The 25,462-nt window shown below is 47.0% G+C and overlaps 1 protein-coding gene across 2 annotated transcripts in view; it reads right to left on the bottom strand.

Annotated features, from left to right (window-relative positions):
- DOCK2 (dedicator of cytokinesis 2) overlaps positions 1 to 25,462 on the bottom strand; it is a 345,180-nt gene that overhangs the window by 309,014 nt on the left and 10,704 nt on the right. Inside the window, exons 2-6 of one of the 2 annotated variants that reach the window (XM_037127870.2) lie at positions 16,445 to 16,528; positions 7,444 to 7,484; positions 6,249 to 6,304; positions 5,694 to 5,790; positions 3,552 to 3,700 (exon numbers count right to left, since the gene is read on the bottom strand). In XM_037127870.2, the coding sequence (XP_036983765.2) occupies positions 3,552 to 3,700; positions 5,694 to 5,790; positions 6,249 to 6,304; positions 7,444 to 7,484; positions 16,445 to 16,528 (427 nt within the window). Of the gene's footprint in view, positions 1 to 3,551; positions 3,701 to 5,693; positions 5,794 to 6,248; positions 6,305 to 7,443; positions 7,485 to 16,444; positions 16,529 to 25,462 lie in introns of both variants that reach the window. The other variant, XM_037127869.2, reaches the window with a different exon arrangement.

Genomic DNA, 25,462 nt, shown 5'->3' on the forward strand with positions numbered 1-25,462 from the left:
AAGGCAGGGGAAGGAGGGCTGATGGAGATTCTGAGAAGGCCAACAGTGGTCCTGTTTGTGCGCCGCTACCAAGTACCAAATGGAGGAAGGGCAGCAAAGGCAAATGGAGGAGACAACATTTTCATCTCTTATTGGAGAATCAGATGGAGAGGCACATCCAAATGCAGACGGGAGGGGGCCCAGAGTCACCTGTTGGCCCACATCTATTAGGAAATTACCTTCCAACCAGACAGAACTCATAACGCTGCACATCCACGCAGCAGAATGGGCCACGCTTGGGGGAATAAATGTAGTCAGCGAATGCCGGGCAGAGTCTCGCCGGGTCTCGGAAAGGAAGAAGCATCGCTGAGTCATAATTTAATGCCAAGATTTCTCTAGCTCTTTCTCCTCAAAATTTATCAAAGCGGACTCAGGTCTAAAATGGATGAATAAAACATTCTCCTGGTGCTGTGACTGCCAGGGGGCCAGGGGCCCAGGCAGTCAGGGTCCCCACGCCCCAGCCTCTGGAGAGGCTGCCCCGACTGGACAGCAGACCGTCCACTGTGGAAAGCGGACCATTTTGACGTTCTCCCCTGAGGAGGGAGCTCCACTGCTCCTTTCTGTCCAAGAAAGTGGTAAAATGAACCCGAGGTGAGGGTGGGGGGAGAAGCCCCCACGTTATGTATTTTTCTAAAATAAGTTTTTTAGGATAAAGAAAACAAATGGCTCCTTCTGGGGCTCTGTGCTGACTTCTGGACGAATCTAAATTCCTCTGCTTGGTGCTCGACCCACACGGTGCTGGCCCGGCTGCCTCCCCTCTCCCTGTTCATGTTCATCTCTCAGCTTCTCTCTCTCTCTTCTCTGCAGTTCTTCATCTAGTAATTCCTGCTAATCTTGTTGGATTCAGAGGTATCGCCCCCTGCCCTGTCTCCCACAAACAGCCGCCTCTCCAGAAATGCAGTACTTCCTACTCAAACGTCTCTTTACTTCTCCCTCGCTAACCCACGTAGTCCTCGGGAGGCAGCAGGACGCAGTGGTTAAGCACTCGAACCCTGGAGTCAAGCCACCTGCTGCAAATGCCAGTGCTCCTTGGGCAAAATGACCAAGTCGCTCTGTGAGCCTCAGTTTCCTTTGAGAAATAGGGCGCTGTCATGAGATTTAACTGCGTTAACACATGGAAAGCGCTGCTTAAAACAGTACCTGGCCCACTCACTAGTGGGCAGCACTCACTATTATTAGTTCTCCTTGCTGGCTGTTTGTCATTGTGAAATACAAACTGAGGCTGCAGTTTGTAAATGTCCTCGGGGCCACTCTGTGCGAAACAAAACATGGGGGTCTGCAGGCAGGAGTGGAGTGGATGGGGGAGGAAACCGGCTGGTTCTGATCACTCCTCCTGGACTCGGTTCCCCGCCAGGCTCTCCCGACCCTCGCTGCCGGCCCTGTGCTTCCTGACACTGTCCCCAAAGGCCTGGACTTCCGACGTTCGGGAAGCCGCCCACTGCACCCCAGATCCGAGCTCTGAGCCTCCAAGACAGCAGGCGGTGTGGGTGTTGATTTAAGGTGCCCAGGCCTCCCTCGCGTCCAGCTAAAGTCGTCAGGGACGGGAGGCAAGAAGTAAGGGGCCCCTTTGCTCAGGGCTCCGTCTCCCCAGACGTCTCTCACTTCCCCGAAGGGAACTGCCTGCAACCGAAAGCCCGGGCCAGCCTGGGCGACGCTGCAGAGGTGGGGCTGACCCAGGGAGGAGCTGTTTCCCCCTTTTTCCCATCAGCATCATTCATGCAGTCACGGAATTACCACTCACTGGGCACCTACTACGTACAGATCCTGCTTCTGCTCCACGGAGGTGAGTTAGACAGTTGCCGTCTTAGGGTGACTCCCAGAACAGCAGGGAGACGGGCCGTAAGGAGGCAGCTGTTCAGGGTTCCCAGGGCCTGCAGGAGCCCCTACCCCAAGAAAAGCTTCCTGTCAGCAGAGACCATTTATCTCGTCCTTGGTCCCTTTTCTCGGGAGCCTCGTGAGGAAACGACATCTGAAGGTCACAGATGCCATTACTGTGAAGCAGCACAACTCCCTCCACTCCCAAGTGCCCAGCTGTGCTGTGCTCAGATGCCGCCACACAGCGAGCTGTTCCTGTCGCTTTGGGATGATGTGCGATATAAGCAGATTTGGACATGCTTGATGGCTGCCGGCAGAGGAACAGCAGGAGGACTGTGCCCCTGGGATGGGAAGCAGCTGCAAGTTGGACTATTGACTTTCCTCTTTGCATCTTCTTCTTAGAGCATGTGACAAAGACAAGAGAGCCTGACTGCTGGGAAGTTTTCTTCTTATGCACGTCGAACAGGCTCTTTCTACTTCCCCCTCGGGGAAGTTCCAGACTTCTGACCCACTGTGCAGTCTCTTCAACATGCCACGCTCCCCCTTCCCATTCCTAGCCCCTCTTTTTCCTTTTAGCCTACTTCACACCTCTTTCAAAATGCAGCTTGGAGTCACCTCCTTCAGGAAGCCTTCCTTGACTTTCTTTTCCAAGTCGAAGCCATCAAACTTCTAACAATACATATCAGTAGTTTACCTGTAGCTCCATCCCAAATGGACTGTGGTTCCCTCAGCAGATAGAAACTTTTGTATCTACAGCCTCAACACTTAGCAGGAAATCAGGCCAATTATAAGTGGTCAGCCAATGTTTGTTGCTGAGATGAATAAACAAAGGAGTGGGATGTATGCAGGCCATTCAAATAACCAGGAGGGAAGGGAAGCCTTCACAGCTCTCATATGCTCTGCAAGTAGCATAGTGGTGAGGCTCATGGTGTCCAGTACCAGACGACCTGGACTGAAACCCTGGTTCTGCCATTTACTAGCTGTGCGACTCCAGACAAGTCACTGACCCTCTTTAAGAGCCTCAGTTTCTTCATCTGAAAAAACTGAGGACCATAAAACTGCATGGACCATAGAGGTGTTGTAAGAATTAAATGAGACAATGCATGTAGAACCTTTAGCATCAAGCCCGATGCATAATAAGCCCAGATTAAATGTTAGTTAAAACATTATTACCGCTCCTGTCATTATCAGTGGGTTGCCCTGCCTCAAAAAACTGTTTCACATGCTTCTCAAGTTCACAGCGTTCCAACTCCAATCGATTTCTGCTAATCCCCTTCGAGGAACCTCATTTGTCACTGTGCACGAGTCAGGCATGTGGCTTGGATAATGTAGGATGGGGAAGGGGCATCAAATATCACCCTGGGATTTAAGGGAGAGCTCTGTAAATGCAGGAACAAAATGACAACCAAGCCAAAAGTGAGCCAGCATGACTGTGCTCCCCAGCCTTCTGGAAGCAGGTTAAATAAGCGTCCTCAATCTCTCAGCTGGGTAATAACCACTGCATAAGTAAGCCTTCTCTCCGCCTGGGTCCCAGGGGGGTGATTACAAAGGCACACAAGCACGGCCTTGGTAACAGCCTTCTCCCAAATAGAGAGTGGCAAAGTCACATCTAAAAATGAAACCAAGCTTCTTGAGAGGGAGGAGGGAAGAAGGGGGGGAGGGGAGGGCAGCATATTTTCCAAGGGAAGAGCGTTTACTTGTTGCCGTAGTCGATTTTGGAAGTGACTTTCTGCTTCAGTTCCTTCAGCTCATCCTTGGGCAGAGTTCCTGAGAGGAGCTGGGACCGCCACTCCATCAGGTCGTACATCATGGACTGCACCTGGAGGAAGCGCTCCTTCTTGCTGGCCTAGGAGACAGGAAACAATCCCCAATCACCCGTGTCAAAGATGCTGGGGCATCAGTTTGGCAGACTGCCCGAATCAGGCGAGCCTGTGGGGGGCCACGGCTGGGCATTCTTCCTGGCCCCTACCCAGCTACAAAAGAATCAGGTGGCAGTCTTAGTCACCAACATACCCCTCGCTCTGTCGCCTGGGCCACAAGCATTTCCCAGAAGCAAAGGTAATAGCACCAATCACTTCTTGGTTAAAGAAAGGGTGATTTCTGACTCCTACCCAAAAAGATACTCGAGCAGGAATACCATGAACATCTGCTGTGAAGGGGAGCAGATTTTTGCTAACCCAAAAGATGTCTCTTGAGCATGAGGATTATTTTGAACTAAAGGCAATCAAAAGCCAACAGGCTTAGGAAAAGTTCTTTCCCTTCCCCTCGACTGCCTAAATCTACCCTGGACAGAGAGCCAGTACCAGGAAGAGAGCTGTTACCAGATACACCTTTCTACCTAAGAAACCTACCTGCAGAAAAGTAGGCAAAACTTTGTTTCCCAAACATCTCCTCTGCCTTCCTGTGAATGCACTTCCTCCCCTTTTATTCTCAGGCCCTTACCCCTTTCCTTAGCTCAGGATGTTTTATAAGCCTCAATTACCTGGCTGGCTTTTGAGTCTCATATCTTTGGGTCTCCCACAGGTATGAAATTAAATTTTTTCTCCTGTTAAGCTGCCTTCTACCAATTTAGTTACTAGATCAGCCAAAGCACCTAGAAGAGAAATGTTGCGAAGTTGAGCCCTGAAACCCACATATGGAGTCTGACGCTAACTCTGGGTAGTCAGTAACTGGAACTGCAGGCCATCCAGCTGGTATCGGAGAATCAGAAATTTGTCGCTAGAAAGAAATAGCTTACTACATAGTTCTTTATGCACATTATTTAAGTTCACTAAAAAAGGAGCTGATTTAGGTATTAAGTAAATATTACATAGATGGTACGTAAAGAAGGCAAAAATCAAGAAGGTGATACTGGAATATTGGAAGTTCAAGGATCTCTTTACTAGGGTAAAGGGCATGATGGACTTGCTGTCAAAGACATCTTAAGGGGAAATGCCAAGCTTCCATGGTGCATGTGTATGGGACTTTTAAAAAGGGAAGCGGAGGTGAATAACTGAGTCCACATTAGCCTTAGTCTACTATTTTGCCCCACACACATTCCTAATGAGTTTTGGGGAAACTCATGGAAATGGAGGGATCAGTTGCCACATATGAAATATCCCCATGGGAGCCAATGTTTGGGACTGTAAGAGTCAATCTGCAACCACGTGCATGCAACAGTGTGCACGGTGCAAAGGCCGGTGTGCACAGTGAATGCACCGGCCGTGCACACCGGCCATTGCACAGTGCTGCATCGAATATGCAGTGAGCCTGGGTTGGCATTTTCACTCTCCGCTTAATGGTTTCCTTAGCTAATTGCTTTCATTAGAACTTTAGAAACATCAAAGGAAGATTTAAAATGAGGTTCCCTTCCACGAAGGGAAAACAGATGCGAAATGCACTCTTTGTTTTTGTTTTGCTGAGGTCGAAGCTTCCTCACAGATCTGAGGACAACAGCCATTAGTTAATTAACAAATGAGAACAGTATTTCTGAAGATGTTTTATAAACAGACCGCAAAATCAAAATCCCTCGAGCTTATTAAAATGCAGAGCCCCAATGATGTAAGTTTTATTTTTTAACAGCTTTCAAGGCGATTCTTAAAAATACTCAAGTTTGATCACATTTGTGCTAGTGGAAAAGAGGGTCACACCAGACCCCCATTTATGGACTCTGTCACTAGCTCACTGTGTGGCCTTGAGAAAGTCAGCTAACCTCTGGGCACTGACGTCCTCCTGTACTTGGTTGTACTATGTCAGTGAAGCCACCCTGGCCTGCTCTGCTCAAGGCTCAATCGCAACTCTGAACCGAACCAAGGACTGCAGGAAGCTTCCATCCCCGAGAAGAGGGTTTTGAGTCTCACCACATAGAGCTGTTTCCAGATGCTGCCCCATTCCCAGAGTGTCGTCGTCACTTCTTGTGCCAGAGGGATTTCTGCAGGAATGATGTTCTCGATATTTCTACTTAAGGTGGAAGAGAAAATGGTGTGAAATTGAGACCCAGGTGCTAACGAGGCAAAATGCCGGAAAATTTGCTGCATTCGCTGAGGGGCCTTGCTGTCCTGAGACTGAACTGCCTCCGACAGCGACACCAATTACGTTATGCAAATGCAAGGGACTTCCTTTTCAATGTCCTCCTTTACTGGGGTGGGCCCCTCAAGTTCATTATTCAGGATTAATCTAATTAGTCCAGTTCAAAGGCGGCTGCCAATGAAAAGTCTGATTCTCCAAGCTTACTGATACCAGCTCAGAATGGGATCTGAGCGCCAAACAATTTGGCTTAGGTGAGGGAAAGGGGGAACACAAATAAACACTGGCTGGAAAAGGAGGGATCACATCTGCCATGTTTTCAAGGCAGACAGAGCAGAAACATCCCATAAGGCACTGAAGGGTGAAGTCTAGTGAAGAATAACAAATACCTTCTTTTTTCAATTGTCACTTCCTTGATATGGATAAAGGATTTAGGAAAAATGCCCTGTTGGAAATAAAATAACGTGACTTAGCACAATAAACATAACATAATGTAAAATACAACGGGATGCCATGTCCCTACAGAAGTAACTGACCCCGGGTCTTCACGGTTTTCCCAAAGCCACTGACTGGTGAAACTATCCGACCGTAAAGGAATAATCCCAGAATCAGGAGAGCAGGGGCTGGGTTCTAAATCCACCTGTTTAGGTCCAGCTCTCCATCAGTTGTTCGAGACCCTGCAATAGCCCTATGTGTCAAAGGATGCTCCAACCCCACAGTGGACACTCATCTTACCATGTGGGCAAGAGAGGAGCGCTGGAAAGACGCCCTCTGAGTGAGACAAGGCACTCCGCCTGCTCCTCTCCTGCCCATTCCAGGGAAGCAGCCTCCCTGCACGGTCCCGACCAACAGCTGGAAGGTCAGGTCCTAAAGCAACAGTATCCCTGGTTGCATGTGAACTAGTTCGACTTGAGACCCCTTTCTCCCTGGATTTATTTCATTGTTCTTCCAAGAGCAGAGTAGGATCACGCCTCCCCACACATCATGTCAGGAAGGAAGGAAGACGCATCTAATATTATTTGCTCTCTCCATAAGCTTGGCTCAGTGAACAAGAAAAGTGTATCGGAACTTGGAAATTCCTCCGTAAATTCAACCAACAGGCACGCAAGGGACATCCAACTGCTGGGCTCAATGCCATGAGAGGTGAGCAGGTGAGCAAAGCAGGTGCCTGCTCTCGTGGGGACAATGGCGAAGTGTGGGGTTAGAACGAGGGAAGTCTCCCAGGGCAGAGACTGGTCCTGTCCTTTGTCACGTTGGAGACATAGGTGAAGGAATGATGAATGCCCCAACCACTCTAAAGGAAGGCAGAAGAAGACACACTTCAAATAAAAGGGCACAGTACCAAGGGGGCTCAAGGGAGGGAGGACTCAGATGTGACTGGCATCTCGGGAAAAGTCTCAGGAGAAGAGCGCCCTGCCGGTTGGCCTTGAAGAATGAGTGAAAGAGGGAGCCGAGGCCCAGTGAGCAGCAAGGTGTGGAGGTGGGGAAGCACGGGGCACCACGAGGGGGCGGGGGACCAGTGCGCTGAGGAACCGCACGAGAAGACACCCAGGATGACCCCACATAAGGACACATTAAGCTTACCTGTAACATTTTGTGCTTTATGAGGTATCCCCTATACCAGTCTGCAAAAGAGAACAAAGAAATGGGTCTCACATCTGTTTTTACCAGTGTGCCGCTGGTTTTTTGCTGTTTCGTTTTTTGTTTTTTGTTTTTAACTAGCAAAGAAACTACTTTAAACCCTAGATACAGATCAAAGTCTAGAAGCCCCTGGGCTTCAACAAGCTGTTGAATTGATGGCTAACATCTCTAAAAAGCATCTATAAATACAGAAATTTCTCATAAAAATGCAAATCTCCTCCCTTTCAAAAAAAAAATCAGGAGGCTCAGAGGTGGCGGCCAGCGCTCCCCCATGGCCAAAGCTGGCTGGAGGAGAGGGAAAGCTGGTCCCACCGGACACAGCAGGTGCCTCCGACTTACCAGCCTCTACCCAGCCCCTTACTTTTCTCCATCACCTGCCGGGGCCCTGCGTCTATGTGCCTTTTCAACCTCTGCCTCAAGGACATGGAAAGGCTAAGGGAGCTCGACAGACATCCTAAAATAATACCCCAGTTCTCACAGCAGCAGACGATGTCTAAAATGTGCTTCGCGGAAGTTAATCATTACAAACAGGCCAGTTCAGGGATGGGTAAAATGACGGGAATTTTAAAAGATTCTTCTTTTTGCAGGAATATCAGAAATGATACAACTAACACAAATCCAAATTACAGAGAGTCCTTGGACAAAACAAACCTCTCAGAGTGGCAAGTATTGATGACTATAATGAGTCCACCGGCCTTTGAAATGATTCAAGCACAGCCGAGAAGTGGCATTTGTCATCTCGGTAAATAAAAAGTGTCTGCGGAGCCTCATTAAGGAACCCTCATTACCAGGCTGACAGACTGTAGTTGAAATATGTTCTCCACAGGCATATGAGCAAGCCCCAAACAAACAACCTAAAACACAAAGTCATCCCTCCCGTCACGACACAGCTTGAGGGGTCCGGTCCTGAAGACAGCTCGAAAGCGACAAGGACCCACGGTGGCTCCTATTGAGAGACAGAAAGCGAGATAAGGGAGAAAAGGAAGGAGAGAGGAAAAACAGAAAGGAAGGGATGCAGGTTACAGCGAAAGATCCTCAGGTTTAGAATAAAGTACCATTCTAAGCCCTCTTCCTATCTGAAGCCTCGTAATCTTGACGACAACCGTGTGAGATAGGAACTGTAATGATCATCTCATTGTACAGAAGCATGGTCTCTGAGGCCCAGAGAAGTTAGGTAACTTGCCCAGGGCCACGTAGCTAGTGACAGTGTCAGGACTGCAACCTAAGCGGCCACCATGCTGTGCTTCCCCTTTAAGGGAGGAAGAAGCTTTTCGTCTCCCCAACAACGAACGCCCCAAACTGCAGTCCCACTAAGCTGCTTTCCAGCTGAACACGTCCAGCGGTGAAAAACCACTCCAGGAAGGATTGCATTTTATTTTCACACTCCTAATAATCTCTCCATAACGACTGGCAATACTTATCCATTAATGATAGTGCTTATGCTTTCTGAGTGCTTGCTGTTTGCCAGGAACTCTGGTAAAGTTTTTTGTTTTGTTTTTCAAATTATAAATTAATCTCTACAACAACGCTTTAAAGTTGCTATGCTTACTGTCTCAGTTCTCCACATGTAAGCAGAGAGGCACAGAGACACTGCGTAACTTGCTCACAGTCACACAGCTCGTGGCTGGCTGAACAACTAAGACTGAAGACCAAGTATCTGACTCCAGAAATGACGCTCCGCAGCACTGCACTCTAACACTTCTGCATCCCACCAACTACGTATGAGAGCGTTTCGGTAATATGACTGGCTACCATTTATTGGTCATTTAAACCATGCAAAACCGTATGCTAAGTGTCGTACGTGCATTTTCTCACTTAGTCCTCCTATCGGTAGGTACTGTGTGCTAAGTGTTATCATTCCCAGTCTATAGGGGAAGAAATCGAGATTCCAGTCAATTGATCTACTGGGCCAAATCGGGCAGTCAGGGCTCCAGGCTATGCCTGTGCGGCTGCAAAGCCAGGCCTCACAGCTGCTCGGCCACAGTGCCCCCCATGAAATGAGCACAAAAACACACAACATTTCCTTAGAGCACAAGTAAATCAAGGTCTCTGGATTGCAATGACCCACATCCACTGATGGCCAAGGCCACCAGAATCCACCAGAAACAGGAAAACAATTGGGGGACGAGCGGTCCCTGCCCGAAGCTCATGCCCACATCTGCCTCTCCACCACGGTCGGGGGGGGGGGGTGGCGGGGGGTCAGTTACTGGGGCATACCTTGCAGAGCTCCTAATGCTCCCCCCTGAGTACAGAGTCCATGGACTCTGAACCCAGAGACACATCTGGGCTCCCAAGTTCAAACTGAACCAACACTGACTGCAGCTACTGCGTACACGGCTCTGGACTGGGGCTTCCAGACAAACCACAGCTAAGAAGGGCTCACACCTTCTCCCCCTGCTGGATGATGAGACTGCATCCACTGCTCCAGGCTGTCCTTGGGACTTTTGCTGTCATCCCCACCCCGGTGGGTCACTGGCCTCTGTGACCTTCTGAAGCCAGCTGCCTAATCTGGTCAACTGTCAGCCAGACCCAGCTGTACTGCAGGACCTGACGGGGCAGAGGACAACAGTTGGCCCCGCCCACATGGCCGAATCCGGGACGGCGGACCTTGGTTAAAAGCAGGCTCACGGTAGCCCAGCGCTTGCCCTACCCCAGGACACGCCCCGGGGCTCGACATGCTCTCCAGTTAAATAACAGCACTGGCTTTTTTGCTGATCCTGTATATAAAATAGCTCTTCTTTTTTTAAATAGAAAACTCACAGAGTTCATCCTGGGGGAAGAGGAGAAAAGAAAGTTTTGGACAATTATGAAGTACCAAAATACTTAAATTGTCCTCCCTTCCCACCCCAAATACCAAAATAAAATGAACCTAAATTCTCTAACCCCACGGGAGTTGCAGGTGGGGGGTGGAGGGGAGGAGAGAGAGTAAAAATATCCCCAAGCACCGAGAAAGAGCCCATGGCCTAGAAATCCATCCTCTCTGCCATCTCCCTGCAGGTGATCTTTGGTGACGTCACTTACGCCTCAGTCTTTTCATCTGTAAAATGAGGGAAATGGCACCTACTATTTTTTAAACAGGATTATGAAGGCAAACAGGTCTGGGAAAAGTACAAAGCGTCAGAGGAGAAGAAAATACCCCAGTGTCAGGGTGTGGACAAAAAGATAAGAAGGGAACAAAGGAAAGGCAAACAAGGAGTTTAAACTGCATATAAAATTTTGGTTTCTTAAAAAACAATGCTTGCAGTAAACACGGGAAATGTTAACATTTGTTTCCCCGAGTGGTGGGTACCGGGGCATATTTTACTTTCCTGGATGATTGGAACAGCTAATAGCACTAAGGTCAAACAGAAGCTAGTACCTGCCCGGGGTTAGGAGTATGGTTCTGAAATGAAAGCCCGGATCTGAATAAAGACATAGGACTTATCGCCCATGTGATCTGGGACAAGTTACTGCATTTCTCGGAGCCTCAGTTTCCTTACCCGTAAAATGGTAATGATAGCACCCGTCTTACAAAACTTGTATTTGATAATCAACTCAGAGTTTGCCCAGTGGTTGGTGTATGGTAAATGTTCAAAAATTAGTGAATGCCATTTTTTTTTAATCAATCATCATCATCAACCAGAGAAAACTGGGTATATTTTCCATTTTATTTCCAAAGCCTAGAGATGTTGAATATTTTCTCAGTGAAATCATTTTAACTTATTTCTGTAACAACCAAGCAAATGAGACAGGCTTCAGCTTTAACGTAATGGAAGCTAACTGATATTTCAGCCCTGTGCTCATTCCGGAAAGAACACTTCACCCGCAAATTCCCAGCAAGGAACAGCTTCATTTAAGAAAACGGAGCCCCTTCACATACACCTGTTTGTAGAACAGGCCCGAACAAAGGACCATCTTTCTACAAAGTGGCACTTTGCAAAGACACCCTGGTAAGTGCCCATAATGTCCCCCTCTTATTCTGAAAGCAAAGAACTTGGACGGAACTGGATCACTCTGGAGGGAGAAGTAAGTACGGAAGCTGCTGCGTGGCTCGGGCACACCCCACTCTGCAGGTGGTAGCTCTTTGAAGCTGAACCAGAATGAGGTGACGCACATGTGGTGACTTAGAAGGAAGCCCAGACGTTTTAAGTGAGTAGAGCAAGACTCAGACTGGTATCATACTACACACTTGACATTAGACAGAACATTGATTTCAGGGTTTTTGTGGGGGTGTCCAACCCATGGCCCACGACGCACATACGGCCCAGGAAGGCTGTGGAAGCGATCCAACACAAAATCGTAAATTTACTTAGGCCCTTTTTTTTGTTGTTTTTTTGCTCATTGGCTTTCATTAGTGTTTGTGTATTAATGTGTGGCCCAGAGATGCCAAAAGGATGGACACCCCTGGCAGTCCCATTTCTAGAAAACAACAAAAGCTATGCTTTACTTTAAAAAAAATAAATAAGACCCCAGCTCACCCTCCTCCTTCACCCCTTCCCTTTATTTCATTTTACCAGTAAGTGAAATTCAAAGGTTTCTGGGGGACCGCTCTCTAGAAATCCCATTCTCTCACCACCAGAGTGGGCTCACACGGCTGGAACTGTGTATCAGTAGACAGAGTGGACTTACCCTGTTATTCCAGAGAGAGACTCAGGGAGCAAATAACAAGGTGGAGCAGACATTCCCTCTGAAGGGTTTATAAAGAAGAACCTGAACAGGCTGGGCCACCCCCAAAGAACATCCCGCTACCACAGTCGACGTGATCAGGAGAGACAGAGAGGTCTTTGGTGGTGGCAGTTTTCACCTGAGGACGGCATGGTAGAGACCCTCATACCCCAGAACGAACCTACACAGGGGGTGCAGTCCAGGAGATTCGCTCAGAGATGCCGGGGCAGCGGGCATCTCACTCCCCAGCTACGTGGCTACTTGTGCAGGGGACTAGATGATCTCTGGGTTCCTTTGATCGGGGAAGACAGAAAATTGGGAAGAAAGAACCTCCAGCTCCCACCCCCGGCTTTGTTTAAGCTGGGAAAAGGGAAGGAAGAGGAGAACGGTAAACTGGATAGGGAATTGAAGTCTTCTGTTGAGGTGTCTTTAAATATCAGGAAAGATGTCAGTCAAATGGGACTGAAGGAGGTGACTGGGGGGAAATAAAACTGCTTTTATATGTTTCTCCCCAGGAGTCCTGACTGCTCAGTAATCATTTTCATGTGTTTTTCACATATAACATAAGGACACATAATGTTTACGCCACCTCTGGGTAGAAGCAGCATCCTAAGAGATGTAATATGGACAAAGTGATGAGCATAAGGAAGTCTAAGGCTTCGCAACAGGTATCCTTCTAAACTGTTCAATTTTTTATCACAACAAAGTATTCTCTTCCTAACAACAGGTTCATGGAAATGCTTGAGCTCTAGTGAAAGGAAAGTCACTCGCGTCTAAGGTTCCAGGTCAGCTTTTCGCTTTCCTCTTGTATCGGGCTGAGTGAACTGACTGTACACTCAGGGCGGGGCTCCTCTCACCCGCTGCAGGCGAGGAGAGGGCCAGCTGCAGGGCTCCCTGGGCCCCTGGGCAGACATACGTGCCCTTCCATTTCAATGGGCTTCTCCATAATAAGGGAGAGGGAGGGATCCACCAACACAGAGCACCCAGGAGACAGGCACGGTGCCGACGGCTCCTGTACTTCCTCACAACAAGCCCAGGAGCGAGGAGGGAACAGCCCATCTCACACGTGAGAACACTGAGGCCTGCCTACCCAAGGTCACTCAGCTAGTGGGTAGCGGGGCAGAGAATAACTTTCTGATTCAAAAGCCACTTTTTGGGTGGTGAGGGGTGGAGACAGGGAAGGGGGATTTTAAAACTATTGGAATATACAAAGAGTAAAATTAACATAACAATTACTCACATTCCTATCACCTAAAATTAATGATTGCTAATATTTGGAGATGTGTGCTTTGAATCATCAAGACTATATTACTTTTGTCTGAAATTGACATGTGCCATTATAAAGAATTGACACTAAACAGAAAACTAAAGATATAAAAGCTAGAAGAATCATGGTGAATCTCATTACCCAGAAAAAGAAAAACAGTAAATAGCACTCCAGTCAACTTTCATTTATATTTAACATACAAAAAGATAGATGGATAGATAAAATATAATTTTTAAATGCTCTTATAAAAATCAGCATATAATAAAGATACTATGTAAATACAAATCTCAAACTGTGTACAAACTGTTTAATATAAATTTTACTTAATAAAACTAAATTTTAATTAATTAAAATGCTAATTAAATAATTAAAATTAATAAAATTGGTATTAAACAGAAAAAGAAATTCAGTGAAATTGAAGGAAATGTTCAAACGTCAATAAAGTGCTTCTTCATAAAAACACTTCCTAAAAACCCTCTAAAATGAACATAGTTATGAAAAGCATTAAAAGACTGGAATGGTGACAGTTTCTTTTATCTACATGTTTTATTTCTAATTAACACTGACCATCTCTGCTACAAAAGTGGTATCATGGAGTCAGTCCGCTCTCCTTCCTTCCTCTCCCCATGGCACAGTTTCATTAGCCGTTTTTAACTGGCCAGCTTCCTACCAGTTACATTCTTTTTGGTGGCCATAAATAATATGACTTTCAATACTAACTTTTATAAATGGATTCATTTGAACTCAATGGTCACCATTATTTCCTTTTCACCGCTTTGCAATTCTTCTATTTTAAAATTTTGATTCATCACTCAACTGACTGAATTTTATTTTTCAAGTAGGGTGGACAAAAAGCAGGGGGTGGTTCTATGGAAAGTAACCGCACAGGGTGATCTGATTATAAATTCCTAATTGGGCAGATCATGGTGGCTAGTCACATCCCAGACATATAATTTTTTAGGAAAGGGTTTACTTTTGCCTTAAGCGAGGCCTGGCCATCGTTTCTGGGCATATAGGCTAACACACCTTTGAAATAAGCTATAACTACCCTCAAGAAGGCAGAGACCAGTAATCTTATTAACTACCCTGAAACCCATGACCACCTTTCTTTTTCCCACTTCCATGCAGTCTTCCTTACGTTCCCTCCTTAATTTCGAATGAGAAAACTAACTACAAAACTGTTGTTCCCCAGAGTATTTGAGATCTTGCTCCCGGCACACATGGTCAGACTGGCTCAAATAGACTCATAAAAATTCTCTACCGGTCTGGACATTTCTGATGTTGGCAGTAGGTTCTAGAAGAGGGTTTCGTGGCCACACCCAAGTTCTTTCTACTGCAGCATTTTGACTAATTTTCGACTAACCCTTTTCATGTTTTTAGTATTTGCGAAGGAACCGTTTTCGATCAGAACCACAGGTGGGATGCCCCACCTGCACAGCAGACACCACCAGGCCTGCTGCTCTCAGAACCCTCACCTGTCCAAGGTCCTCAGGGAAACCTTAGCTCTCCACAGACTCCAGTGTGAAAACTCTGTTCGGGGTGAGTCCTAATAATGTGCATGCTAATTCCTCAGACACACAGAATCATTCTAACAGAATTCTGAACACCCTATTTTCAAAGTATTCATGAACTGTCAATCACGAACTAGATAAATATGCCCAACTCTTTCTAGAAAGGTATCGTGACTTTTTACAGGAATCCATTAAAATAAGACCCATGAAATAAAATTAAAATAGAAACACCAGGTTGGAAGCAAGGACACTAATCCCAAAGACAAATGCCAGCGGCCTGAGTGGGCGGGGCTCTGGGCCTGGCTACCCTGTGGAAGACTGGCTACCTGCAACCCGGTGTGGTCAGTGTCTGCCTCCAAGCTGTGTCTCCAGGGAAACTGCATGAAAAGAGGAGGAAAATAACCTGTCTGAAGGTATCCGGCATCGGAGATACAGCTTGTCCCTGTGAGGAGTGACTAAGGTATTAATTACAGAGAACTTAGCTCAGGGCCCCAGCCCTCAATGTGGTGAGAACCCAAAGATGGCTAGCTCTGTCTGTCGGCACCCTCCTTCCCTCCTTCCCTCGGCTCTCTGTTTCCCCTTGAGGGGGGCCTCATAAACGGTAGCTAGCACGCCTGCCTCCTGCCTGCTGCTCCCTCCCATCCCAGGTCGGGAGGAGGAGAGCCTCTTCAGGCGGATCCCCTGGGGGCGGGGGCGGGGCGCTCAGCCCACTGCACTTCTCTTTCTCCCTGCTCTGCCCTGCCGGCCACAGGAAGAGTGGACTCTACGCCCTCCACAAAGTAGGTTCACGAGCAGCAGCCTCGTGCTGGTGCAGCTGGAAGCACCTGCCTGACTGCGGCCCACACAAGAGCAAGCTCGTTCGACCCCTTCCCCCAGGCCATGTTCCCAGGTCAAGAGTATCAGGGGCACAGGTGATACCTATCGACTTCTAATGGTCTGACTCGTGAGTCCAAGTCCATTAGCCTTTGTGCAGATTTTAAAAAGAACCTCCTGCTGCCACCATCACCATAGGTGGACACAGCCCAGTGGACACCTGGCTTCATAAGAGGATGGCGCCCTTGCATGTGAGATGTCACTTGGCCTAAGACAGGGCTCCCAGCTTGGGGAAGGGAGGAAGCACTGCTCCCTGGGCCAGGCACAGGGCCAGGTACAGGGCCCGGTGCAGCGTTACTCCTGCAATCAGGGGTGTGGGTTACTGGGCCCTTCAAAACCCTAACGATGCCTATTTTCCTCTATAGTTGTGGCGATGCTAATAAAGAATCGTATCCAGAAGGTGTCACAGGCCAAAACTGCCCCATCAAACCACCCAGTCAGGCTTAGCTACTTAGTATAAACTTCTAAAATAACAGAGTGTCATTTTCAGTAAACTCAAATTACTAATGTGAGCAAAATATATTTAAATAGGTTACACAGAGGTGCAGGTTCCCAGGGAGGGCTGGAGGTGCGGGGTGCGTACTGAGGGCACCCCAACCCCATCAGCCAAGGCCCTGACCTCCGAGGGGGACCCGGACCCGGGACTCACCTCCGCAGGTCTCCTGTATTCGTACCGTGTCGCCAATCTGCAGGGAGAGCTGAGGGGCTCCGCTCCCTTGGAAGTTGTATATGGCTGTGAAACGAAAGAGAGAAGCAACCCGGTGAGATTTCTAGGTACTGAGGACCTTTGCTCCTTCCTGCTCTCCCTGCCTTGAGTTCATCTGATGCCCACGCAGCCCACGTGGTCTAATCAAAACCAACGCACCGCCTACCACGGGGGCAGGTTAGGCCCGGCCTGGCCCCTGAAGGCCCCCACTCATTGGCCACACCTGACCTCGCCCTCACACAGGCCCGCACTCCAGTCTCAGTGACCAGGAGGGCGTTTCCACCATCTCCCGTGGGCTGGCCTTTACTGTCCACCTGGTGTGTGCTCGGCACATCTCCGCATCCCATTCCCACAGGGACCTTGTGAGGCACTAACTGTGACCACATTTTACAGATGAGGAAACAGAGGCTCTGAGAGCTTCAACAACTTGGCCAAAGTCGTCAGGCTGGGAAGTGACAGGAAGGTCAGCATCTAACCTGCATATTCTCGACCGCTACGACGGGCTTCTCGCTGCTCCCCAGTTGCTGGGGACAGTAGCCTAAAATGACAGTCTCTCCACTCCTCAATGGCCACACAACCTCTGTCATCCACAAGAGCCCTCTCTTTCTCCCACCCCGGTCTAACCAACCTTCGTTCCTCTACCTAAAGATTCCTGTTTCTCAGCCTTCACCAAAGTAAATCCTCCAGAACACAGAGTCCCACTTCCCCCATGAGGCCCTGCTTGGCTTCCTCACTAGCCACACTGACCCCCTTCTCCTAATGACTGGTAGGGGTTCAGGTGAGTTTCTGATATTCAACAGCGTGCTCTGCCCTCACATGTCTTCACACTGCCAGCTCCTGGGGAGCAATGGTCAATGAACAGAGTTCCTGCTGTGCCGTCAGGGGTTTAGCTGATCCCTCAGAACAGGAGATCAGGCCCCACTGTTGCAGTACTCAGGCCCTGCTCAGCATCACTTGCTCAGTGAGGACCAGGCTGCATTGTTAACCTAGACTAGGGATGCAACCTGTCTGTCACGGGCTACAGTGGAACCACCAGTTTGGAAGTTCTTCTAGAACAACATACATGGTTTAAGGGAGGACCCTTAAGAAGATGGGCAGTATGATCCTACAAGGTAGTCACTGTTCGTTTGTACAGCAGATGTTACGTAAGCAATTGGGATGTGTCGGGCACATCTGATCTTGCTCTTTTGGTGAACACACACATAAATATAAGGTCACAAAAATGGTACATGTCATGGAGCCTGGTAGAGAATAAGAGCGCGCACTGACTTCCACTGGGGTAGTCGGAAAAGGCCTCCCTGATATGATGTGCATACGATTTGAACAAGTCAGCTAGGGAGACAGCGAGTGGAAGGGCACTTCAGGAAGAGGGAACATCACGTGCAAAGGCTCTGAGGAAGGAACTTGCTGTGTTTAGAGAACACAAAGACAATTCCTGTGGATGAAGTATGGTGGGGGGAGGTGACTCAAGGGACAGATGATGCTGGAAAGGCAGAGAGCAGGTCATGCAGGGCTCGTGATGAATCTGGGCTCTATTCCAAGAGAATGGGACACTGGAGTGATTTTATTTATGTGGTAATAGCTTTATTGGAAGATAATATACCCACTGTAAGCATAAAATGTAATTATTTATTCATAGAGTTGTGTAACCATCATCATGGTTAATTTTGGAATATTCTCATCATCTAAAAATACCTGCCCAGCCCCAAGTGCCTGTGCCTCCGAGGAAGCAATTAAAAAAAAACAACTCACAAAAACTGTCAGAATCAATTTTATCCTAACTCTGGAAAATAGGTAAAAGTGTATAGCAACCAAGCAAGCGGCTAATCAAGAAAAGCACAACTGAAACCTGGTAAAGATCTGGAACACTTTAATTCATCCTTGTCCGTCCTCTACTCCCCATCCTGGTGGCAGTCTTGAAGATGATGTCCCGTGTCCCTGGCCTGGGTTCCTGGGTTGTAGGGAGTAGGCTGACGCTTGTCCCGAGAAAGTGTAGCTGTCTGTTTTGACCTACTTGTAGGCTCCCTGAAAGATTAAGGCCATGAACCTGCCTGTATTTTCCTGACCTGGGAGTCTATTAGGGCGGAAAAGCCGCTATGCAGATGTGTTTTTAAACACATTGGAAAGCAAAAGAACTACCTGCTTTCACAAGGGGCAGAGAGTATAAGCTGGGGCAAACGATAAGCCTGGGTGGGAAAGGTTTAGGAGTGAACGAAATGCTTCCAGGAATAAGAGCTTTGAAGAACACGTACACATACCAATACCAGGGGATCTAGAGGCCACGCACAGGGTTGGATGCATGACGAGAAAGAACGTGAAAAAAGCTCTGAACTCTCGACTCTGGTTGACCTCCAAGCTCCATGCGTTAGGAAATGCAGCCTAAGACAGAGCTGTAAACCGCCGGGCTGGGCCTTGAAGGTGTGCCCCAATACACAGGCAGAGTCCAGCTAAAAAGACCAGTTTTTTTCCTTTCAATTACAGGAATTTAGAGACTTCAGTGACTGCATACCACAAATAACACTTTAAAAAGTCACAAAATAAACTACTACAACTTCTACAGAGCAGTGACAACAAGCCCTGGCGAGGAAGGACTCCACCAGCATCCGAGTCAGCAATCCTAATATTCGAGATGTCTGATTTCTATCACGAGATTATAGAGCATGTAGAGAAGCAAGAAAAGTGTGTCTCATTCACAGGAAAAAATAAGTAAAGTAATGGAGACTGTCCCTGATGAAGGACAGACATTCTTAGACTTACATGACAGACTTCCAATGAATTGTCCTAAATATGGTCAAATAGCTAAAGGAAACTATGGCCAAAAAAACTAAAGGAAATCAGATAATGTCTCCAACAATAAAGACTATCATTAAAAAGACAGAAATGACAGAAATGAATCAAAGAGAAATTCTGGAGCCAAAAAGTACAATAACAAATGTGAAAAATTCATTACAGACATTCAATAGTACCTATGAGCCGGCAGAAGAAAGAATCAATGATTCTTGGAAATATGTCCCTTGAGATTAGCCAGACTGGGGGTCAGAAAGAAAAAAGAATAATGGAAAATGAGCAGAGCCTAAGTGGCCCATGGAACACTGTCAAACACACCAATATTTATACCCTGGGAGTTCCATAACGAGAGGAGAAAGAGGAAAAGTGGCCAAAAAAATATTTGGAAAAAAAGTAGCCAGAAATTTCTATTTGGTGGAATAAATGAATATGCACACTCAAGAATTTCGATGAAATGCAAGCAGGATAAACTAAAAGACATGCACATTGAGACATAATAGTTAAATTGTAAAAAACAGTCGCTGGCTGGTGTGGCTCAGTGGATTGAGTGTCTGCCTGAGAACCAAACAAGTCACCAGTTTGATTCCCAGTCAGGGCACATGCCTGGGTTGCAGGCCCCAGTGGGGGGCGCTCAAGAGGCAACCACACATTGATGTTTCTCTCCCTCTTTCTCCCTTCCTGACCCCCTCTCTAAAAACATAAATAAATAAAATCTTTTTAAAAATAGTTGTCAAAAACAAAAGACAAAGACAGATTCTTAAAAACAGCAAGAAAGAAGCAATTCATCATGTACGAAGAATCCTCAATAAATTTGTCAAGTGATTTCTCTTTAACACCATAGAAGCTAGAAGGCAGTAGAATAACATATTTATAATGCTGAAAGAAAATAAACCTGTCAACCAAGAATTCTATATCCTCCAAAAATGAGAAATTGAGATAATAGAAAACATGGAGTTCATCACTAATCTATAATTTTAAACAAATGCATAAAACATTAATTATAAATTTATGACAATGTAAATATACTATATAAAGATATGAGAACAATAAAAAAGGGAGAGATAGGCTTGTACAGAAGCAGATATTTTGTATATTATTGAAGCTCAATTGATATTATCTCAAACTATATTGTTATAGATGTAAGATGTTAATTGTAAACCCCAGGTTAACCGTTACAAAGACAACTAAAAATATAGAGAAAAGTAAATGAGAAGGGAATCAAAGAGTAAAAAAAAATCACAAAGAAGAGATAAAGAACTGAGAAACAAACAAATACAAGATGCGTGTGTGTGTGTGTGTGTGTGTGCAAAATGGAAGAAGTCATTCCTTACCAATATAACTTCAAATGTAAATGGATTAAACTCTCCTGACAGAAGTCAGAGATTGACCGAAAGAATTAAAAAACAAACAAACAAATACCACCAGAAACCAACTGTATATTACATACAAGAGATTCACTTTAGATCCAAAGACAAAAGTAGGGTCAAAATGAAAGAATGAAATAAAAAAATAATGAAAAGAGAGCTGTGTCAGTGTACTGATATTAAACAAAACAGATTTTAAATAAAAAAAATTATTACAAGAGAAAAAGAAGGACATTATATATTGACAAAAAGCCAACACACCACTGAAATGTAGCAATTACAGGCAAACCCATACCTAATAACAGGATACCAAAATGTATGAAGCAAACATTGACACAATTGAAGGGAGAGAGCGGCAGTTCAATAGGAATAACTGAAGACTTCAAAACTCCATTACTAGTAACAGATACAGTAGCGAGGCATAAAAATCAGTAAGGAAGAAGATCAATACAATAAATAAGGAGACCTGATACTTATACAGTGCGCTGCATCTTACAATTGCAGAATACACATTCTTCTCAAGTGCACAAGGAACATTCTTCAGAATAGACCATATGTTAGGCCACAAAACAAGTCTGAAGAAATTTAAAAATAATGGAATCATACAAAGCATCTTTTCTAACCACAAAGGAATAAAGCTAGAAATGAATACTAGAAAGAAAACCAGAAGACTCATAAATATTTGAAATTTAAATGACATACTCTTGAACAACCAGTATATCAAAGAAAAACTCACAAGGAAAATTAGAGAATATCTTGAGACAAATGAAAGCGAAAGCACACCCTACCAAAACCTATGAATTCAGCAAAAACAGCGATCACATCAGTGAAGAGGCCTCGGGGAGGAAATGTGACCAGAACCCCCCTCAGACACACACGAGAGGCATTAATAATGGCACTTCACTGTGTCGCAGGCATACTTTCATGTAATCATCACAACTATTGCATGAGGTAAGCACTATCCCCATTTTACAGATGAGAAAACTGAGGTTCAGAGGGGTTGAGTGGCTCGCCCAAGATCCCCCTTACCCGCCTGGTGGTAAATCACAGAGCCAGGACTCAAACTCAGCCCTGTGCTTGGTTCATTCTCTGTACCCATCGCTTCCCTACGGCACCTAGATGGCAAGCGTTCAGGTGTTCACTGGATCCTGCTTCCGGCATCAGTCTTGCCACATTCTCTGAGCTGCATTCTCTGAGGGAAAAGGAGGACACTTGCGGGCTACTTGGTTCGGAGACCTGTACAAATACGCTTTTTCACGAACTAGTCTTGTGAGCATTCTCAGGAATGGGAAGTCTCAATCCTGAGAGATGATAAAGGTGGGAGTTAAGAGCCAGTGTCCGTGAAGTCACACACATGTGGTTCTGGAGCCCAGTGCTGCTGTTCACCAGCTCTGACCTCATGCCCGCAGCCACCACCGTGGGACTGCACAGGCTTTGCCTCGCACAAGGCCCCCCAGCTAAGAGCGCCCTGGAGGCTGGCACCCAGCCAGCAATCTGCTGGCCAAGGCCTGCGCCCTCCCCTGGTACACTGCCCACCAGGGGTGGTGTCTTTTGGTAAATCCGCACGAGGCCAGGGGCAGCCTGCCTGAGCAGCATCTTCACCTCCCTGAGCCTCAGTCTCCCTAACTGTAGATGGAGGAGACGAGAGTCCCTACTTACAGGGTTCCTAGGAAACGGCTGAGATGAACACACAGAAAGGGCCTGACTCAGTTAGTGCTCCATGAACAATGGTCACTTGTCTTTTTATTGGCCTGGTAAAACCTCCCCAAGTATTGCTAATCCATTCAGAACTCTTCCAGAGCTCTTCCTTACGTCACTGTTAAATTCCCTTCCCTGCAGCTTGCAGCCGATGACACTGTGGGTCAACACTGAATGAGATGAATCCTTTGTCCAAAAGAGAACCTTCGCAGGGCCCTGGGGGACTCAGAATTCACTTCTCCTGCATACACACAGCCTGTTGCTTCATTCCCTCCACACTTGGCCTGATTTTAAACCCTGTCCCCACCAAGGTTCCAGGTTGCTGGAGCCCTAGGTCTAGGGACTCTCCACTCCCTGCTTCCTCTAACCCTGGAGGTCTGGATAAGGACCGAGGACTTGCCTGCCACAAAGCTGAGCAGGGCCACAGAGGCAACTGAGGTTTCCGACAGAGGAAAACCATCCACAGTATGTGTGTGCTTCTGGAACACTAGCAAATTGGCCTGTCCATCGGGTGTCTGGTGGGCAAGACTGTTCTGTCCCCTGTCTCATCCCTGGCTTTCCCTTGGAATCTCCCCCACTCTCTGCTCCGCTCTGCTAGGTGAGAAGGTTCCAATCAATCAGCTTAAGATGTCTTGAGCAGGTCTTGAAACTTAGTATTCAACGTGAAGGTCTGTATTCATTCCACGGACTCTACCTTATGAAAACAAAAGTAAGTGCCATTGCTGTTTGATTTATAAATGTGTTTCTGCTTGTGAAGGGGCCTCTTTTCTCAGTGCTCCATCTGGGGAGAAGCAGACATGACTGACAAAGGAAGTGGCTTTGCATACCAATACCCAATTCTGTTAAGTTTTCTAAATGACTAACAGGAAACTTTGAACCAGGATGCCAGTCTGCTGAAGTTTGATTGCTTATCTGTGATCCTCACTTGAGTTGTTTCTGACCAGTGTACGTACAGATCATCTTCCCCACTCCTTCCCCACGCAGGTCTAACCCCTCTGAACTTCTGAGTGAGGGAGGAAAAGGGAAGAAAAACATGAGGAAGAAATAGGACGGAGAATACATAAAAATTGCTGAAATCATAACCTGCCCCACCCCAGCCCTGGCCACCCACGGAAGACAGACAAGTGGGGAAAAGGACTCCCACAGACGCCCCTCCCAGCTTCCCCTTTTGTGCAAGGTCTCTAGCCCTGGAGAATAGTGACGCTTCCCCAAGGAAGATTTAACCTGGATCAAAATACTGCACTACTCAGGACCCGAGGCAGCAGCTGGTGACCGACAAGCCTGCCCAGATCAAAACATGAATGCTTATGGCCAAGGACCAGAAGGGTATTTCAAGTACCAGGGCCATCTGGGGTCAGAGAACCCGAGGACTCTCATGTTGGAAACCCTGCGTTGACAAGGTAGTGGGAGTAGCTACTTGGAGGGAGGCGGGACTTCCAAGAATCCTGGGAATTGGATCCACTTTTTAGCCTCCAATGCTACTTAACATACGGAAGTACCCTGCTCACCAGAAGCCCAAGTTAAGAGAAGAAAAAAGTAAGCACTACTGTTACACCACAGGACTCACAGAAGCAACTAGGGTGGGGTCTCTGTGCTTTGGGCAATGTTAGGAGATAAGTACAATGTCTCCTTGGGATGTACAGATGAGGAAACTGAGGCACAGGAAAGGTAAACAACTTATCTACCAGACAGGCAGAAAGACAGGCAGAGAGACAGAGTGATTCAGAAGTCTGGATTCTAACCTCTGTACACACTTCTCCCCCTCCCAAATGGTAAACAGATTTACTGAGCCCATACTGTGTACCAAGGACATGATTTTTCAATAGACATTCACTTGAGCAGCTACTTTGTGCTAGGTGCTGCTCTGGTTACTGGGGTTACGGTGGCAGATAAAACAGACGAAATCCCTAGACTCTTTCTCACATGAACTCATTCGGTCTTCACAGTAACCCTCAGAGCTATCGCCCTCCACGTAACACGTGAGAAACTCAGAGATTAAGTGGTAAAAATGGATTCAATCCTAAATCGGTACCCAAAGTCCTTGCTGCCCTGACCAGCCCCTTGCTGATGTCACAACTCATTTTGTGTGTGTGTGTGTGTGTGTGTGTGTGTGTGTGTAGAGACAGGGTCTGGCACAAACAACACCCCTTTTTTATTACAAAACCTTTTACTACAAAATCATAAGCACGTAATTCTGTAACATAACAATATCACACTGAAGCACACTGTATAACATTTTAGGTGAGATGTTCCAATTAAAACAGTAAATTGTTACAGCCAGGTATTACCCTACCAACCACACTCAAGCAGGCCTTACTCCTGCTGCACCCTGTGTGTGTGTGTGTGTGTGTGTGTGTGTGTGTGTGTACATTTATGCTGCACTTGCTCATTTCCTGTCCTCTCCAGCCTCAGTGAGGATAGAGACAGTGTCTGTCTGGTTGAGCACTGAGTTCCCAGTGCTGAGAACAGCACCTGGTCCACAGCAGAAGTTCAATCAAGACCTACTGAGCTTTGACAAACACTTGTTGAATGGAAGGGATACAAACGCGGAGCGCAGGTGAGTTCCTCCTTCTGGCTCTTTCTTGCATTTCCTGAGTTTCCTTCGAGAGATGCTGACCCAGCTTGGCTGCCACTTGTGACTGCAGCCAGCAGGTGCCCTGTGACCCTTTGGGATGGGTTCCTACCTCATCTGGACCCCTGCCACTTGCTGACATGTTGGAAAACAAAAGCTTCAGCGAACGCCAAGAGCTTGGGCAAGTAACCAGACGAGAGGAACAGAACAATAATGGAGAAGAAGAATGTAACTGCCTGAAGCTCACTCTTCCAGTCCCTGAGGTGGGCTCTGGAGGGTCTCCGCTCCAAGGGGGAATAGAGCTGGCCAGCAGGTCCACTTCGGATTCACATGAAACACGTTCACTGAAATGTACAAGCAGTCTGCCTGAAGTGTCCGGGCAGGGTGGCCATAGCCTCAGCACCGTGGCAACATCCTGGCCTTGCACTGGGTAGGGTGAGTGAGATGACTCAGCTGAAGCTTTGGGCAGCAAGGCCAGAGCTCCAAAGTGGTGCAAGTCAGCAGTGAATGAGGCAGGAGCGTCCCAGCCACAGGAAACCA

Source organism: Artibeus jamaicensis, unplaced genomic scaffold (assembly GCF_021234435.1).
Source record: "Artibeus jamaicensis isolate MK-2021 breed Jamaican fruit bat unplaced genomic scaffold, CSHL_Jam_final scaffold_3151, whole genome shotgun sequence".
In the NCBI taxonomy this organism is placed as follows: Eukaryota; Metazoa; Chordata; class Mammalia; order Chiroptera; family Phyllostomidae; genus Artibeus; species Artibeus jamaicensis.